Source organism: Apteryx mantelli, chromosome 1, assembly GCF_036417845.1.
Source record: "Apteryx mantelli isolate bAptMan1 chromosome 1, bAptMan1.hap1, whole genome shotgun sequence".
NCBI classification, from domain to species: Eukaryota; Metazoa; Chordata; class Aves; order Apterygiformes; family Apterygidae; genus Apteryx; species Apteryx mantelli.
In genome coordinates this window covers 157,390,410-157,410,240 of record NC_089978.1, presented here as the reverse complement: position 1 = coordinate 157,410,240, position 19,831 = coordinate 157,390,410, and the positions used below count along the sequence as shown (strand labels likewise).

Genomic DNA, 19,831 nt, shown 5'->3' with positions numbered 1-19,831 from the left:
GCTCAGTACCAAATGTTCATATTGTCAGAAAGCCCAACTGATGTCAGCTTGTGTTTCCTTTGCAAGTGTCAACAGAAGGTCGAAGGACTGAGTGGGAAGCTGATAATATTATGTACTGGTTAAGAGCCAGTTGCTTTAAATGTATGTTATCAAAGTAATTGTTCCTTCTGCTCTTGTTCTGTGGATAGCTCAGAGCTTTTTGATCTCTATCAGGACCATTGCTGTGGTATCTTCCCTTAGCTAACAAATTATCAGTTAATCACTATGAAAAGAAAAGACCTTTTGTAGCTCTAGTTCTGCTCTGGTGTTTTCCAGTTCCTGGCATGACCAGGGCTGTTCTCTCAGAGCTGCCTGTTTCTCATCTGTCTCTTGCCTCCTGTCTTTGTATGCAGTGAGGTCAAGGAGTCTGCTGATTTATGAAGAGCCTCACCAACTGGAGGAGTCGTCAAGCCCGATCTCCTTTGCAGATCGCAACGACAGACACACAGACACCTCCAAATACACAGCCCTGTCTCTGGAAGCCGTGCCGGGGGGACAGCGGGATGATATCATGCAGTTCACAATAGCCAATGAGACGAGGCTAGAGAAATCGGTGCTGCTGGGCCTGCAGCAGCACAGGTGAATGCAGGGTGGGCTGCTTGTCGTATGGGTGTTTGAGGTCACTGTCATTTGTGCCTGGAAGCCAGCAGTAAGACTGAGGGCTCTGCTATGCTGGGCACTATGCAACATGAAGGTTAATCTTTATCTGGAGAGCTAATAGGCAAAGCTATTGTTACTGTTACTTGGAGAAGTGGTTGCAAGGATGTTTTATTAGTAAAATGGCTACCAAACTCAGTGCATCTGCCAGAAACCTAACCCCTGTAAGCCTGTTAGTTATGCCTTCCCCACTTCTTTAAGTACTACTTGCATGCTTGCTAAAGGAATAAGCTTTTGCCAGTTGGGTGGAAGTGTGAGGCTGTGACTCACTGGGCTGTCTGTGAGGTTAGGGTGTGAAGAGCTGGAGCTTCTCACAGCGGTGATCTTATTAGAGCATAGTGCTTGAGAGCTTGCAGCACTCGGGCTTAAGAGACAGACCTGTAAAGTTACCTGGGCCACTTAACACAGAGTTCCTTATTTATTTATTTATTCAAGCATGAATGTAAGTTTGGGGCCTCTGCAAAGCGCAGTTTTTCCTCCACTGTACCTTTGCCTGTTCTGCCACTGTTCTTTTGGCCCAGGTCTTGGTCTCTGCTAACAGTAGCAAATGCACCAAACAGTGGGGAGAGGGATTTTGTTTGGAACCATGCTCTTCTGAGGTCTAGGATGAGCCGTAACACCCCAAGCATGTCTTCTGAGGACCTGTGCCAAAGTTAAACCCGAGGCCAAGGAGATGACTAATTCAATATGTCACCATACTCCAACCGACAAGTACCTGATATATAAGAAGCACCTTATTAGCATTAGCCAATTCAAGCAGGATATGCACTTTTAAAAATGACTAACTATTAGTGTTAACCTTTGTCTGTTTTTTTTTTTATTTTTGTTCCCTACAGGGTCAGCTCAGAACTAGAAGGAAATGAAACACTGAAGATAATTGAAATAGATAGAAGAGTCAATGCCACCTCTTAAAAACAAACAAAAAAGGCCTTTTTTCTTCACTTCCCCTTTTTCCCCCATATTTTCAACCAAAGGTGCCCCCCAGTCCACTCCCTGCCATCCCCCCCTGCCCCCCGACTTGTCATCCTCAGTGAACCAAAGCACAAAAGAGAGGGAGTTCACCAACTTCTGCATTGACTGGTGTGGCTGTGACTGTAGATGGGATCTCTTGTCCTTGTAACTCCCTTCCTCATTTAACACACAATCCCTGTCTTTGCTTTTATTCCTTTCCTGTCTGATGCTGCAAGGACAGGATTGAATTATGATGGCAGATGATGCCAGCAGCATACTGATGATTGATCTGTGTGTGTGCATGCACGCATCCTAATCTGAGCACAAAGACATTCTGTAGAAGAGTGGGATATGCAAAATCGATGGAAGCATGTGGGTGATAGGTTACCTGGGAGAAGGAAATCAAGAGAAATAAGAGTTGTGGCATGATGCTGCTCAGAATCAAGCCACAGCTCCATGCCTGCTGTCTGTAACACTTGAACCTTTCTGAGGGGAGCGAGAATCACGTTCACAGTCTGCTTCTGAAGGCACAAGAATGGACACACACTGAGTCAAGAGCACAGGCAGGAGAGGGATGCACAATGAGTGTTGTATTGTCCTCTCCTAGCTCTTTCTCTCTTCCCCCTTCAGCCCTTCATCATTTAGTGGGTTAGGTTTCTCTTTGGGCTGGAAGTAGTCCTGGTAGGTTTCCCTACTGCTTTGCCATCCTTGTGGAATTCAAGCAAAGATCAGTCACTGTCTTGTCACACTTTGCCTATGTGGGAGAATTACACCAGTTTAATTAAATATGTTTAGAAAGCAGGTTTTGTTAAATTTATGCAGTGTTTTGGGTGGATGTCCTTTAGTCTGCTTAAGGCTAATCTGTTTAGCTTAAATCAATTCCTTGCCAACATAAATGAAATCAATGTAAGACTTAAAACAGAAGTGCCTCATGAGAAGACTGTATGGATTTAATTTATTGGCTTCTAGATGCATAGATGGAATTTCTCATGTAGACATGGTTTCAGATTGTTCTGTGTTTTCCTTTCCTCACCACCCTCCTGTTACTGTTGTAAATAGTATTTATTAGCTTTGCAAGATTTTGTTCAAGCAGCCGCAATGGTGAGAATAGAGCTTTCCTAACCCTGTGAGTGGTTCGGGCAAACTCTGAAACCACATAGACTGACCACCACTCCCTCCCCCAAGCTTGAATTCCCCGAAGTAAATGTTAGAAAGTCATGAGTCTCTTCTTCCTCTTGTCTCCTTTTCCAGAGACGCAGGATCTTAGATGAGCCACTTAGCCAAAGAGATAGGGGTATGTGTAGCCCCAGCTAGGCACAGTTCGGGCTTTTACAGCCCAGAGGTGGTAGATACTGATGAACAACTGTATGGCAAGACAGTCCCTGACCTGAAAAGTTGAGTATGTAGGCAGCAGACAAGACAGAAGAGGGATGGGATAGGCACATAAGGAGGTAGAGTGACTGCCCAAGATTAGTGGACAAACCAAGAGTGATATTCAAGTCTGATCCTGGTCCAGTACTCTTCTTACTCTTGCGTTTCCTTGCAAGCACCAGATTGTCCCTTGTAGCTGCTGCCCTTGGGATTTCTCCCTCTCAATACCCTGGTCATGCCTTTGCCGGAGCTGTGCTTCTGCTCACAATTTGTCCTTGGAGTGGCACAGTCAAACCTGCCCAGGATTTCCAGCAGGTTTTATCTAATTACTACAAGAGGGCCCTCAGACTCCATAGGGGATGAGTTGAATGTGAAAGCCCTAATTCAACAGGTTAATGTGGCTACTTTGCAGTTTACCAGAAAAATGCAATTAAATTTTTTTTTTGACTTGATCTTTTTTTTTCCTCTCATGATAAGGGAAAAACTAATCCAGCCTTACAAGTTATTTTTTACATGTACAGTAGATATTTCCTGCAGGTATTCTATTTTGTAAAATACTGGGTTTGTATTTTTATTATAGCTACTGCCACACCAGCTCCCCCCTTACTCTTCATTCTCCTTTCTTAGACTTTCTTCCTTTGCTATCCTATTTGCTGCCTCTGTGTCTGACTCAAAACCGAGTGAAATGAATGGAAAGAATCCAGTGGATTAGTCGGCTTTGGATCAGTCCCCACGGTGCCACTTTAAGAAGGTCTTTCACATCAGTGAGTGGAACATGCACCTGATTCCATGAGCTAATAATGAGTTTTGGTGTGCAGACATGCCTTTGGGGTTATGCCCTGTTTGCCTATACAAGTGCCTTTTTATTATTTTACCTTTGATGGTGATGACAGGAGAAATGCCACTGTAGTCCATCTTGGAAGAGTTCCCTTCTTCTCAGTGTGGGTCAGTATCCTCCCTAAAGCTTCATCTCCTTTACAGGGATTCTGTCGGATTCTCTGCATCGTTTCTTTTATTTTTTTTTTAAGCAATGATTTAAGGCTCCACGTTAATAATGAACACCGGTGTGGGTGTGACTGAGGGTGAGACACAAGGGATGGTGGCATTGTTTAACCACACGAGGTCAGCAAAGTGAAAGGAGAAAGCTGGGACTGACCCTTTGACTACCATATGGCTAGCCGGCGTAAGTGGGCATGGTCATAGGTTAGAAAATTAAATGGTCTGTCTTGTGGTGTTTTTTTGTTTTTTGTTTCCCGAGCACCCACAGTTTGCCACCTCTGAGTAAAATTGTGAATGCTTCAGACTTTTGCAAAACAGTCCCAAGTTGTTGGGCACAATGCTACTCTTACTAATCTTGCTGCTTGCACTGTGCATAAATGGAACGCCAGTCTACCTGAGCTCATATTCATTATCCAGTTTAATGTGTAACTGGATCATGTCCCATTGCAGAGATACAGCTAACTTCACTGTAATAAAAACAAATTTTATTTCCCAGTATTCCTAGGAAGAGACAATATCACAAAAACCAAACCACCTCCCTCCCTGAAATCTACTGCACTAGTCACCAATGAAGCTTTGCCTTTTTTGTTTGCTTAATTTGGACATATTAGTTCAACTCTGGGAAAGTCACATTTTCATCTGAAGCATTTTACATTGGCCACTGCCTGGATCAGGCCACTGAATTAAATCATTTGAACATGTATGGCAATACTGATATTTTTGTTACTGTTTGATAATCTAGTTCTATGATCTTAATTTCTCTCATCCTTTAAATTATTTCTAGGTCCTCTTTTGGGATTGCTTGATCTAGCATGCATGTTGTTTTGGGGTCTATTTTTATTAAATATCATTTCTTCATAATAAGGGATTGCCTTTGAAAACCTATGCTTTACTTTGGTATGCTTGTGATAATCTTTCTTCAAGGCTTTTAACAGAACTGGTTTCTCTTAGACACTAGAGGCCACTAAATATCTTTTGAGATCGCCTATCCATGGGCTTTTATGTGACAAGGACTTCACAATCTCCAGAGTTAGTTATGCCTGTGTTAGGTACCTAGTGTGAGGACAGAAGAGGCAGGACATGTCCAGTTGCACTGCAAAACCTCAGCAATGCAGCCGTGGGCCAAGGGTTGATGTCAATGTGCTGCAGCCAACGCAGGGCGGGAGCTCTAGGTGCTCTATATTAAGGGCATAGAGGAGCAATGAGAGGTATTCAGGGAGGATGCCAGTATAAATGCTTTTAATTAGCTCAGCTATATTATTTGAGGTCTTAGCCTTCTGCCAGTTTATTTTTTCCAGTGGTCAGTAACTTGGTGCTGTAGCGTAATGTTTTTGTATGCACAGGGTAAGAAAAGGCCTCCCATGCTGCTTAATCGCCACTTACTAGAGGACTTAAGTGATCCTTAGTGTCTCTAGCTGTACCCTTATGCTGGTCCTCAGCATGGTTTTTTTTACCCGCTAGTAAACTTAGCTTTTGGCTCATAGCATTAAAATGTGTCTTGATCTGTCAGCTCTTTGCTTCTAGGGAGATAAGCTATGAAGGAATGTAGGGCATTATTATTATACAAATATATTTAAAAGTATCAAGCAGAGGGCACGTGACATTTCTAACCTTGTTACCAGTGCGTAGATAATGTATTTTTGCTAGGCTATTTATAATTCTTTGCTGCACTTCTCTTATCTCATCTGTACCATTCAATATTTTTCAGCAGCATGGACTAATAGTGGATTAAGCTGAAGTTCTTAGGCCAGATCCCAGCCGATAACATGCAGCATGCTTCTCACTTACAGCTTCTCACTTACAGAGGCTGTAGGTCTGATTTATACTGGCAGGTGACCTCTTCCATATCTCTCCGTATAACGATGTATCACAGTACAAGCTTATTCTTGATTTCTCTAATGTGGAGCTGAAAATGAATTAAAATCTTTTCTCTCTTTTATTTTTCCTCCTGCTAAAAAACCCAACAGCCCTCCACCCTACCCCACCCCAAACTATCAGCAATGAATTCTGTCTAGACACATTTAGAATGTAGGTCAAGTAAATGACTGATATTAATTGCAACATTGGGAGGGATTTCCACAGAGTATTTGGGCTCTAGATTTTAGCTAATGCCAAGAGGCCATTGTACAAAACCCACACAGCTAAGAACAGAAGTATACGGAGTATTTTTATACTCTTAGTGACTAAAATATTTCTATCTCAAGTCACTAATTAGAAAGGGAACATTTTGTATTTTGAAGGTGAAATGGTAGGTCAGTACTTCATAACTGCAGAAGTTATATTAGCCTATATAAGTAGTGTAGTGCTGTGATGTTGCTGCTTTGCACTATAGTGTTAAGGACAAATGCCTTTGAGGGTTGTAAAGATGAACTGGCTTATGCGTTGATGTATTTACAAATAAGATAGAAGGATTCAATCAGGATATTGTAGCTTTCTCACGGCCAATAAACTGACAGTGGACATACTAGGATCGCACCCTCAGCATCTCCTTGCTAGTACTGCATTGCTTAGGTAATCAGCAGTGGTTGGAGACTCTAGGACTGAGTGGAATTTCTACTTGTCTTTCTGGTTTTCATGTTAGACCTTCTTTGCTTTACTGAGGTGTAGACCTGAACTGACTTCCTGCTTTGAAAAGATTGCATCTTTCAGGAAACTCTAGCTTGTGATGTTGAAATGGAGTTTGAATATTGCTTAAGTTATTACCAGTAATCTGGTAATAACTAGTAGAGCCCATGTCCATACTTTTCTTACAAGAGTTGGAACTGAATAGGTGAGAACAAAACATGGGAAAGCTGGATTTATAGACCTGCCTTAGAGAAAAGATGAAAGGAATGGCAAATGAAGGTACTCTTGACATGACAGAGAGACTTCTCAGTTCTTAATTTCTTAAATCAGGAAAATGACCTTTTTCATTAATTCCTCCCCCCTTTTTAGCTTCTTTTCCCTTTGCTCTTTAACACTATGCTGTCCTTTTTATGTAAAACAAATGTCTATCTGACCTTTATAATATACTCCATTTTCCTTTAACACAGATTAAAAAAAACAAACACTTCAATCTTTAGTAGCCCATAAATAGGGGAGCAGAGGGGAGAGCAGGGAAAGCAGAGGCAGGTAGTCAAACTTTATTATGTTAACAGAACTCTGTTCATATCTGACTTTGCCATATCAGATTCCATTTCAGTGGTGCTGAAGTAATGGCATCTTGCTTTCTTCATTTGTACCGTTAGCAGGAATGAGCGTGAGTGTATGTGTGGACATGGTGAGCAATTAAAAAAAATACGTAGATGATGTGTTTTCTTAATGTAGTAAGTGTTACTATATAAAGGCATTTACGTGAACACACAGCACACATTCCCTTTGGTGTGACAGAAAGTCCAGATGTTTCCTTCTGAAACCTGGTCACATTCCACGCCGCCGAGCATTCGTAAAGCAGTTGTGTGAATTGCTGTCTGAGGTCTCTCCTATTAGCAATTGTTGACTGAAGGTTGTTGTGCTGTGTCATTTTGTGTGTATGCACAGACTGTCTGCCCTTTCTGTAAGACAGCTGTGTCCCAGTACGAGAAAATTTAGTAGGCTTTATTGTATCCAGCCTTCAAGCGTCATTTTTGTTTAGTGGAATTCCAGCTTTGAATGCTGCTTTTTTTTGTTGAGGTGGTCTTCTGCTAGAGGACCAAAGGAATCCCGCTTGCGCAGGAGTGTGACCACCCTACTCACCCCGCGGGCATGGTAAGGTGCAAGCGAATGGGGTCAGTTTGCCCTCAGAGGGTTGCATGGTGATGTAAGTACATCACGGTTTCTCTGAGATTTGCTGAGCCTTCCAAAGGACAAATTACCTGGCGTTATGTGCTTGAAGATAAATATGTTTCCAGGGCCAAAAAACATTGCCTTGGGCCATCGAAAACAAAACCCTGTGACTCTGAGTCACTCTGTGTGTGACACCCCTAAAGCATTTCAGCTGATCTTCCTTTTTTTTTTTTTTTTTTTTTTTTCCCCCCCTCTATACATGCTGATAGAGTATGAGTTTGTGCAAACACTTGGACAAAACTCTCTAAGTTAAAAAGGACAGTGATATTGAACTGTGCAAAAGCACAACCCTCTAAATTCCTTGGTAAACTGCATTGAAGCCTCTTCTGACTGCAGATATTTCTGTTCCTTTGCAAAATGTCTGTTTATCTCCATGTACGCGTGTTCAATGGCCTCTCTATTTTTGTACAAGCACTGCTCATCTGGATATGTTCCCACCTGATTGTTCACACTGCAAACATGTCCATTGGGTGTAAAGAAATTGCTATTTTTTCTTTTAAATTGTCTGCTTAATTCTACAAGAGAACAGACTACCTGCTTTTGTAGCCTATATATGTTTGTAGCTAAGTAAAGTATGTTATGCTTTTCATTTCTTGCAAATAAATATTTTCTGTAGAAAAAACAAGTATAATTCATTTGCTTTCCTGCTGGTTGGAAAAGATCTAGTCTTCTGGCTTTTGCAAGCGCAGCACTATGTGCAATATATTTGTCTTTACACAGCAGAACCCCAGTAATTTAGCATGTTGCTAGACAGAGAAGGTTAAAAGCAGTGTGGTGGGTTTTTACAGAAAGGGCTGCCCCTTTCTCTTTGAGATTACTGGAGAATTATCTCTGTCAATAATGGGTGGAAATTAGACAAAGGCTGATGGCATTTAATAACCATAATGGCACTTGAGTGTGACTATGCAATACAGCCACATTAATATTAAATTCTTTCTCTATCTAAAAGTGGGATCCAAGCAGGCTGATGTTCAAGGGGGCACTAGCTGCAGCCTAGTGAGACCAGTCTGCCAGAGCAAGAGCTTAATTTAAATGGGCCCAATAGCCCTCTAGAAGGTCAGGCCTTTTACTGCATTCACTTGTATTGGGTGACTAATCGCTTAAGCTGAAGCAAGCCTTTCTGAAGAGCTCTTTCTGCTCTGGCTTTAGGGGATGGGTCCTCTGCTGGCCCCTGCTCCTTCCTTCACCCTGACTCACAAGTTTTCTCCAGCAATTCCCAAAGGCTGCTGCTTTGCCTATACAAACGGTTGACATTATGCCCCACAGTCCAGATGTAGCATCCAGCCAGGGGACAGCACTGACCTTTACTCATTTGAGTAGATGCAGAAATAGAAAATAACTAATTTCTTCCAGTTTAGGGACTCTGTGGCTTTGCTGACCCTCCAGGGAATTTGGTAACTGATAGCACAATGCAGATGTGAAAAATACCATTTGTAGAGCTGGTTTTAGAAAAGCATAGTCATTTTTTTGTATTACATGCTTTTTTTTTTTTTTTTTTTTTTTTTTTTTTTTTTTTAACCAAGGAAGGGACCTCTTGTAGGAGATCCCTGCATCTGTATTTTGGCAATGAAGAGCTTATCCTCTGCAGGAAATACTAGCAATGGAAGTGATAGATCCCATTTTACTGAACTGAAGACAGGAACATGATAAATGGCTTCAGTGCTTCCTTTTGGAGGCATCTTAAAGAAGGCTACTTTAGAGGTTGTGGAAGGCAGAGTACCATGAAGACTGGAACATCCAGCCTATGCTAGATTGGTGGCTGATGAGGATTTTCAGAAGTGCCTTGGTTTGGGGCCAAAGAGGTTAAAGTAGCACAAGAAATCTGCAGTGAAGCAAAAAAAAGCTCTCCTCCCCTGAGCTCTAAGCTTGTGCTTTTAACCCAGGTATTGTCTTTGCTACTGCTACTACAAGTAAAAGAAATTGGTATGAGAGATTTTTTTGGTCTGTTCCATCTAACATGTAGTCTGCATGCAGCGCTGTAGCAGAACAACTCTCCTGGGTGGAACCCACTTCCAGCACAAGAGCCTGTTATCAAACTCCTTGTGCCACAGCAGATGACTAAGCAGCTCCTTTACACGAACTTTGTCTTTTTACCTAAATGAAGGTCTGTGGTGCCTTCTCTTGAAGGTGTGGGGAGAAGGGCTTTACTTTGTCCTTGAGGTTCTGCAACCGGTTCATTCTCTCTGCTCTCATCCTTTCCGAGGTTGTTGCAACCTCTGCCTTTCTGCCACTGGGTGCCCCTTGCTGTCTAACAGACCATTTTGCTTGCCAGAGCTATTGAACTGGGACATTTGTTAGCAGCATCAAGCCATACATAACGTTTTTAGAGGAAAATTGTTATACCATGACTGGGGAAGTTACCCTCAGCTTAGTTTTAGCTGAGCTCAGTGCCTCTGAGAATACAAGATACCAACTGGTGATTAATGATTGGTTAAGAATCTCATCAGGTCTTACCATTACCCCTAAAGCATCATACAGCAGGTGATACTGCAGGGAGTTTGTGATTTAAAAAAGAAGTCCACATATGACAGAGAAATGCTGGGTGATGAGCTGTCAAGTTCACTACCTATCACCCTCCAGTACATGCTGTTCTTTGAAAAGTGTGTTACTGCTTGAATTTAAGGCTGAATTTTAATGCTCTTTCTCAGGCTGCCTTTGCCTCCTGCCTTTGCAGGCCAGGGGGAAGGGTGTCCAAACATAGCTTGCAGTGCTTCTGCCAGCATGGTTTGGGTAGTAAGTCTCCACCCTTTGCTGTGACACAAGCCTTGTACCTATTTTATAATGGCACGGACTCCACCAGCCATTCCAGGTATTTCAAGGTAGATTCACTAGCGCCCTCTTTTTTTTTTTTTTTTTTGGGGTCTGTTTTGATTTGGTTGTTTAGAAATATGGACCTGATATTAGCTTGAAGTTTAGGAGCAGGCAGCAGAAGCTTAGACCTTTGCCATAAATAAGATAATTCTGCACTAGCCATGTCCAGCAGGGAGAGAGCACTGGACAGTGATGGAGGGAATTGGCTTCTGGGTCTAGTCCTGCTCATGGCATGCTGCTCAATTTGGTTAACTCTTCTCCATGCTTCAATTTCCCGGTCTGCAAAATGAGGCCAGTGATAACTTCCCTCATCTATATAAAGCCCACTGAGATTAACCAAGGAAGGGTAATCTATAAGGAGCTAGTTATTAAAAACAAAAGCATGTTTCACTTCATGTTAAATGAATAATACTTGTGTGTCTTGCTTCCCTCCAGTTTGTGCTTCAAAATGTTAAATATACTCTGGGATCAGTTTCATTTTTCAGTTTCTTGGTGCTGTCTTGTGTGGCCTTCAAAGAGTCCACACATGACCCATTTTTTAATGAATGAATTGTTGACCTTTTTATAATTGTATTCATCTTAAATTGTATTTACATGTGAGTTCTATATGTTGCTATAAAACTGTTTTTGTGTATGTCTGGATATTATTTTTGCTGTGATATAACTGAGCAAAAAATAATCATTTTAGAATAATATCAAGTTTGTTGGGCTGTTTCATTTCCATTTGCTCAAGTAATGTTTAGCAGCTAGTTAGTCCTTTTTTTAAACCTATTTTGTAGGCACTTGAGTTTGACCCATGGAATCTGCGAAGAAGCAGCATCCAGGAATGCCAAGCCAGAATCAGGGCCTTCTTGTCAGCACCACTGGGCACTGGAGCAACAGGAATCAGGGAATATTTCTCAAAATGGCAGTCTACATGCAGAAGACAAGTGAAAGGGAGGCAGTACTGGAAAGCAGCAGAAAAATTATAACAAAATAGAATTTAGTAAAAGGCGGAAATCAGTAACTCACCAGATAGGCAGCTAACCAGCGCCAGCATTGGCAGAACTGCAGCGTGAAGCTGCTCTGCCCAACAAGATAATTTGCTGAGATGAAAGCATATTACTACATGTTAAGCCTCAGCCACTATCAGTTACCTGATAGATGAGCAGTGCTCTACTTGAGCTGTAAATGCTAACTAAAAGTTAATGTTTTTTGGGGCATATCTATCTGCTTTAGGATTGGGAAGGGAAGCTGGCTGCAGTTTCAGTCTTGTTTAAAAAAAAAAAAGTGTGGATACACATACGCACACACACCATGAGTATAAATGTATCTATTTATGTATTTTTCCTGGAGCCTACTGTGTTGTCTTGAGGGTGAATTTTGTATGACCCTCCTGTAATTTGGACCATTTAAAATGGACTCACTTCTCACTACCTAAACTGGCACACTAAACAAATAAGGATATCTCACCCCCTTCTCCCCATTCCATTTTTTAATATATTGACCTCTTTAGCATTAAGAAAAGGATTTTCAGTTCCTCCCATTCTAGGTGAAACTTACTGCAGCATAACCGCCTGTGCACATTGAAGTGTTCAGCAGGGGATTTAAGAGGCATGTGAGAGGTGGAACAAGCCTCCTCTTGGCTTTCCTCCACAAGGCTGAATTCCCTCCTTTCTGAGCATTTCCTGTTTCATTCCCACCATCCACCCTGCTATTGAAGGCAGGTGGTATGGCTATAAGTTGCCACCCAGAAAAAGCGCTTACCACCTGCTGGAGCTTGTCAGCACTCCCAAATGAGCAGAGGAGTCAGTGCAGAGGGATGCGAGGTGCTCCTGTTATCCCGACAACTGAGCCCTTGCTAAAGTCACCAGCTTGAGAAATGAGACACTGGCCGTGGGAATTCAGACTTTTGCCAGCACAACACTCCCAGATACTGGCAAAACGTGCAAAGAATCTATTTTTGTACTGATTCTTTCCCTCCTGATCCAGCCGTAAGGCTGCAGAAACATCTGTGAGTAAACCTGATGCTCTGAGGAAGTTTCTGCTGTTGTTGCCGCCCTTCTAAAACCACAGGAATTGACAGCTATGCCACGGGTGTAATTGTGTAAGCAGGGTTTTCCTTCACTAGCCTCAGATTCTCTCATAATTGCTTATCTTCAGTAAGAGATATAGGAAGTTGATTTAGCACTTTATATTGCAAATGAGTCATGCAAATTGCAGCAGTCAGAGGGAAAGCAGGTAATCCCAGAGCATAGTATAAATGTGGTAATGTGGGCACAATTGTCACTGACAAGTAGGAGCTGCAATATGGTTTATGCTAGAGGAGGAGTGCGTGGCCCAGTGGCATGGATGTCAGCTGAAGGGGAGCTTGGAGATACTGGTTTGTTGATAGGCTTTGCACCAGGTGCTCTGGGGACACTGGAGCAATCTGCTGGGGCACAGTGCTGTTCAGCTACGGACCGAAGGCTAAAAGAGCAAGGCAGTGACATGTTGTATGTTTTTCTGCTCTCTAAATGCAAAATTAATTTGGAATTAAAGTATTTTGGCACATGCTATCAGCATCCCCTCATAGTGACAGAACATATGTTTTTCACCAATGACAAAACCTTAGAGATACCTTTGATGACTAGAGAGGGGCTCATGCCACCACTCCTCATCCTCAAAGCTGGATGTTGGGATAGGACAGAACTTGATGATATTTCCATCTCAAAATGATTTAGTGTCTTTCTGCAAAAAGCATTGTCACGTGCTCTTAAATGGGGTACTCTGACTAGCAGTATTGGCTGCTAATTCCCCTGGAAGTTCATCTGAGGACTTTCCAGCTGAGGTCTCAGCTCTGCATGGACAAGGTGTTGATGGTTTCAGTGGAGCCCCACGCTGATTCGCAGGTCTCTTTTGCGGGATACTCAGAGCAGGACCAGGGCTATTAACAGTTCTGCAATAAGAGCTTTAGTTTTGCAGCTGATAAGCCATGTACTCCCTTGTTTAATTATGTTTTCTTCATTGTGGTTCATTAGAAACTAAAACTATTCTGAGGTTTGGGAGAGACAATTTATACACATATTGTGGGATGCATATGTGCATGTAGATAATACATGCATCATATATGCATATGGAGAGAATATCATTTTGAAAGCTAGTTAAACTTTCAAAATGCTTAAACTGTAGTAACAAGATAAACTTTTCATCGCCCTTCTCTACTGCCAGCAAGGGACAGGAAAAACATTAGTTGGCTGGCTTTGAAAGCCTGTCATTACTGAAGTCAAGGCAAAAGACATATACATGATGTATGCTAAGCATGGATAGGCTGAATCTTTAAATATGGTTGGAGTGGGAGCAAAAGTCAGGTGTAAGGAACCTATTGGCTGTCTTCAGTCTGATTCATGCCCAAGATTTTGCAACATTCACACTCTGGTGCATATGGGGAGCACATAAATGCTTTTACCTGGTTTACTTTTGATTATGCCCCTGGCTATGCTGTTGCCAAGGGATCGTAAGAAGGGGAAAGGCCAATCATGAAGGTCATCGGTGTGTGCCGTGGTGGTTCTGAAATCTGTTCCTGGAGGGCTTGCTTTCTCCGTACAGCAGTACTGTTCATGTTTCTCCCCTTTTCCCTTATGGCTTTCTTTTTTGTATCATGTTGCCTTGGACTAACTCTCGATGCAGGAAATATAGCAATGGATGAGGAGAATTCCTGCTGTAATTTCTGGGTAGTCCCAGACCTTGGCCTTCTCCATACTTAATTTAATCTTATTGTCACTGCTAGTTCGTGCGTTTACATAGTCCCACACTGATGGCTCCCTGGAAAGTCTTAAGTTTTCCCCCATGAGCAAAAGGGAGAAGGGAGAAACAAGGCTGGAGGACAATTTATTTTACTAAGAGGCACTGCAATGTTTATGAAAAAGGTAACTCTTTGTGGTTGATTATTTTGATTCTGAGTGTACTAAATTCAGATTGCCTGGGAAAAAAATTTAGAAGAGATTAATACATAACTAAACATGCTGTATAAGAAGATTATGGCATTGTTTAATGCTTTGGGAGCTTGACCTCTCTCTCTCAAAGGCTTTTTTAATATGGCACTAGGAGTCAACCTGGCAAAGCTAAAGCAAGAGTCACAAGCCTAGCTCCAGGTAACTTTGTGTGCATACACGAAAAGGGTTTATGAGGGGCATGAGCACGATTAGTTTTTTGTTGAGGGGAATCATTTTTAAAAGAATGCCATTCAGATTTTGGCTATCACAAGTGGGAGAGGAGCTGCGCGGGGCTGCGCTCGCCGGGGCGCCTTCACCAGGGAGGGAGGCCTGGCTTCGGGCCCACGGCGGGGGCACGAGCCGGGTGCCTGAGGGGAGGTGGCGGCAGGCGGCGCGTGACGGCCCCGGGGCTCGGCGGCGCCCCCCGCGGCGGGGCGGCTTAACGGTCCCGCGGGGGCCGTTAGAAGGGGCGTGGCGCGGCGGGGCGTGGCGGCGGGGAGGGGGCGTGGCGGCGGACTCCCCGCGCGCCGATTGGGCGGCGGGAGGCGGGGCGGGGCGGGGGGCGGGGGCGGCCGGGAGTTTCCCACAATGCCCCGCTGCAGTGCGGCCGCCGATGGATGCTGCGCGGCGGCGCTGCCATTTGCAGCCGCCGCGGCTCGCAGAGCGCCCCGGGGCCCCGGGAGCAGCGGCCCCCCGGCCCCCGCCGCCCCCCAGCGCCTGCAGCCGCCGGCCGCCCCCCGCCTGCCGCCCCCTCCCCCTCCTCGCCGGGGGAGCCGCCAGCTGTGCCCCGCCGCAATGAACCCCCCCGCCGCGGCCGGCGGGGAGGAGACGGGGGCGGCGGGCGGCGGCGGCTGCCGGGGGGCCGAGGGCGGCGGGGAGGCGGCGGGCGCCGCTGGGGCGCCCGAGGAGCCGGCGCTGGCCGCCGCCGCCGAGGAGTCGCTGGAGGAGAAGCTGCGGAGCCTCACATTCAGGAAGCAGGTGTCCTACAGGTGGGTGCCGCGGGGCCGGGGCGCCCAGCCCGCCCGCCGCGGCCTGCCCCAGGGCAGGCAGGGGCCGCGGCGGCGCCCCGCAGCGGGGGTGCCCCCACCCCGGCCGGAGCCCCCCAGCAACCCCTCAAGCAGGCGAGCAGCCCCCGGTGCGGCGCGGTGCGGCGGGCTGGCTGGTGATGCCCCTCTCGCCGGGGGCGGTGGGGGAGATGCGAGGGGGCAGTGTGCCTGCGTGGACTTCAGAGTTAGCCCAAGGGGGTCAGAAACGTGCCAGGGGAATAGGCTGGTCCGGTTCCCCTGCGGGCCTGAGGAGCAGCTTGGCTGTGCTGAATAACAAGTCAGCGGCTCGCGTTCGCAGAAGGGGATTGGTAAAGCTTTTCTGGTGGCGATGCTGCTTCCGAGGGGAGCTTCGCTGCGGGAAGTCTCATAAAGTGCAAGTTGTCTTTCCATCTCTGCTCCCCCTATCTTTGCCGGGAGGTGTTACGTAAGCACAAGTGGTTGGCGATGTAGGTGGGTGACTGTGCTGGGTACCCACGCGCACCCCCCCCCCCCCCCCGATTTGTCGGGCAGTGGACCAGACACCAAGAGTATGCAGCCGCCTTGGTGGTGTGCTGTCCACTATAACCAGGGCAGGGTGATACTTTCATAACCAGGGGCTTGCGTTTGTATTGCTGTGCCTTTATCCCAAATGCTTCACACCAAATAAATGAGTTTCTTCCTCATATAAATGCACCTGCGTGAATGGCTATCTAATAGGGTGAATGGGTAACTAATAGGGTTTGTCTGCTTTTTTTGTTACCAGTTAGAATCTGTCAGTGATTGGTAGTGCTGAAATTGGTTGCTGTTTGAGAACCTTCATGCAAAAAGTTTTCCAGTCTTGCCTAATTCTGGCTGCTTTCTGGCTGCACAGCCCCAGCGGAGGCAGCACACCATCAGTTACTAGGGTTCCTGCTAGAGGCGAGCACTCTTAACCGAGAGGATAGAAAACGCTTAGAGAGCTACTCCTTATTTCTGCTTTGGAAGGAAGGAAAGGAAAATGGGCTTCTAGCTCTAGGTATGTTATCTGAAAAATCTTCTCTAACATGGAAATAATTCTTTAATGTGCTTGTGCCATCAATTTATATCTGAGACAGCTTAGTAATGGTTTGAGCCTCCGCATGTGGTAGGCTTTAAAAATGATGTAATTATAGTCTTCATAGCTGAAGTTTTATATAATACTTCATGTATGGATAGACACTTCATAAGACCTGATTTTCTGACTGGTGAGAATAAAGTTTGGGATGATTCATACGAGACTCAATTAAGTGAGTGATGTGAAAAGGGGAACTTAGTGGACACCTAGAGGACGTTATATTCATGCTTCATCTCTCAGTACTTTTGTGATTTTTTTTTTTTTCTAGTGTGTGCTATATAGCAGCAAGTTGTGCCTATTGCAGGTGAAGGTGGGCTATGGAGGTAACAGCTTGTGAGACAGGGCTGCTAACATATGCCTGCCCTTGGTACAGGAGGGATAAAGTTTGCAATAAATTTTACATGTGTTTTTAGTCGGGCTACACATTTTCTCTTTATTTCATTAGTCCTGGCATCTTCCCTTCTTGGGGGAAAATATCAAAATCTACTTATAATGCCCTGTTTTCTAGATTATCTAGAAGTGTGTTAAAGGCAGGGGGATTCTTCAGTTTTTCTGCATGGCATATATGTGTAAAGGTTTTATAATAAATGCTGATAGGAGGAAATGTAAGGTTTATTTCTCTTCTTCCTTCTGCCACTCCACTCCCCCATCTAGGCAAGTGTACAAGTCTTGAACCTTTAGATTAAAAGTCTTTTACTAAGCATCTCTTGAGGCAGATAACTCATTCTGCTTGACTTAGAATATGTGTAAGAAAGTACATTCTCTTTGCATCTTTGGATTTCCACACTTCCACTTCTTTTGGGGCTGGCTTCCTACAAATAATGTTCACTCTCTCATTTTCCTATAGAGAGAACAATCTGAGCAGATACAAGAGTGGAAGATTTTTACTAAGGACCTCTGCTGCGCTCTCCCTCCCCCTACCCAGCCTCCTTAAATTGCTACCTTTTCTATCAGTAAATTATGGTGCTGAAATACATTTGTAAATGTATATGACTATATAACATGCAGGAAAATCTATTTATGCCAGCATTTGGCCTCCCTTATATGCTAGTGCAATAGAAGTTATTCAAGGCTCCACACCAGCTTTCAAAAGGCTCATTTAGGATCCTATCTGCAGGTATATTACTGATGTACACCCACATATCTGTATTTACAAGTGCAGAAAAAAACACAGTTGGAACTTGCTTAAAATAATGCAGATTCATGCAAATACAAGTAAACAATTCTGTTGGTGACAAGGGAAGAAATGAAACAGGGTGACTCAGAGTGGTCAAGGTATTGTCATGAGGGAAAAAAGGAAGGCGAAGAACAAGAAAAATATTTCCTGTATCAACTTTATGTTAATCACTCCCTACCATATGCAACCATGGTTTACCAGAATTTGCCTAAAAGTTCCATTCCCCCCCCCATTTTTTTGTTACCAAACAACAACTGTTTTCATTGTTAAGTAGATCTGTTTAGGTAATTACGTGGTTACTGCATACACATGACTCGTTAGTTTCTCTAGAACCATAGCCATCAGTAACGTAGCTGAGATATGGCTTGCAGTGCAGAAATTGCTGTATTTACTATGCACATTCATTTTACATTTAATACATATGTAGGTGTGTTTGTCCCCCATATCAAACTGTCAGGTTTTGTGATCTAGAATAAACCAAGCAACAAACCTGCTTTGAATAATATAGCTGTGTTGCCCAGAGAGCTCCAAAAATCCTACTGACCTTGCTATGTTCCCAGCTATTGTACGCCCACCTTGTATCTGATGTTCCAAAACTCATTGTCTGCACCAAAAGCTCTTCATTCCATTAAGGATAAATGTTTGCTTACTGTTTTCTTTCTAGTAATATGATGTAATCATGTATACATACACAGTGGGGATATGCCACTTATCTGTGCTTGTGCAGGAGCTAATGGGTTTAAAGTGTGTCTGTTTCTGTGTGTGTGCATGTGTGTGCTGCCAACACACATTACTTAAGTGGATCTTAATTTGCAGATGGGGCGCCTGCCCTTCCTGATGCATGACACTGTAATAGGTGGTGCTGCCGGAGATCCGCCGACAGCCAGGATGTACCACTAGTCCCTCTGGCAGTGCGGGGCTGCCGAGGGAGGACACTGTAATCAGAAGTGTCAGTCCCTTGATTAGGGATACTTTGCAGATCTGGTGCCTGTCCAGACTAAATGAAAGCGCAGAGAAATGGTCTCTCTTCTGAGCCTCATGTGCTTAAATCAAGCCAACCTACTTAATATTTGGATGCTAACATCAGGATGCCACAGCTTAGCAGCCATTTTAGTGCTAATTTTTATCATACAAATATGGAATTAAGTATCTGAAAGGCTTTTTGGCATTTATGCTTAGAAGTCTGAACCATGGGCTCACAAAACGAAACATGTTTTTTCTCGTAAACTGATCGAACCAAAAGTTCAGATCCCCCCTGCCCCGTGAAGAAATTGGCAAATAAAAAAAGAGTGAATCAAATGTGTACCTCTGCCAAAGAGAAATGCTCCCTTAAAACTGGCTGGTTCTCAGAGGAGTATTTACCTCCTACACTACTAGACCCAGCTGAACATTAACTAGACACTGTCACACAAAGGTAGCAAGTAAGCTTTTGTTTCCTTTTGGTTTTTATTACAATTTATCCACGGCAAAGTTCTGTGAGTAATTTCATGTTCTCTTTTAGATAAAGTACATGTCAATGTAGCTTTCCCCAAATTAACTTTTGAAATAAAGAGAAATTCAGATTTTACCAAAGAGAAGCTCAGTAAGAATATTTCCACAATAAAAGGAAATAGCTACAGAAAGCCCTGTAAATAAAGCTGTTTCCTGCAGGTTTCCTGCAGGTGCTTGCAGCTCTGAAAACTTCAGCTGAAATGTAATGCTGTCATTTGAACTGTTTAAGCTTAGAGAACTATTAAAAAGTCAAAGAAAACCATAAATAATGCAAATGTTTTAAAGTTTCTTAATATTTACTATTTAGAAATCCAGGCAATCTTGATTAGTGGCACTGGACATAAAAATAAGGTCATCCCTATGTGTAAAGTTGTTATGGCCCTCTTGTGAGAGCTTAACGTGGACTTTAGCGAAGAGTTGTCACTCTGGAATAGCTTACCTAAAGAAATGTAATTTAATT

The 19,831-nt window shown here is 43.8% G+C and overlaps 2 protein-coding genes across 3 annotated transcripts in view; both read left to right on the top strand.

Moving 5' to 3' along the window:
• CREB3L2 (cAMP responsive element binding protein 3 like 2) overlaps positions 1–8,446 on the top strand; it is an 84,885-nt gene extending 76,439 nt beyond the window's left edge. For both annotated transcript variants that reach the window (XM_067307824.1, XM_067307816.1), the window contains exons 11-12: positions 393–618; positions 1,533–8,446. In XM_067307824.1, the coding sequence (XP_067163925.1) occupies positions 393–618; positions 1,533–1,608 (302 nt within the window). In that variant the 3' untranslated portion in view covers positions 1,609–8,446. The remainder of the gene's footprint in view (positions 1–392; positions 619–1,532) is intronic.
• Positions 8,447–15,173: 6,727 nt separating this feature from the next.
• Positions 15,174–19,831, top strand: part of DGKI (diacylglycerol kinase iota) — a 220,630-nt gene continuing 215,972 nt past the window's right edge. Inside the window, exon 1 of the mRNA XM_067289862.1 lies at positions 15,174–15,574. Coding sequence (XP_067145963.1) covers positions 15,174–15,574 — 401 coding nt within the window. The remainder of the gene's footprint in view (positions 15,575–19,831) is intronic.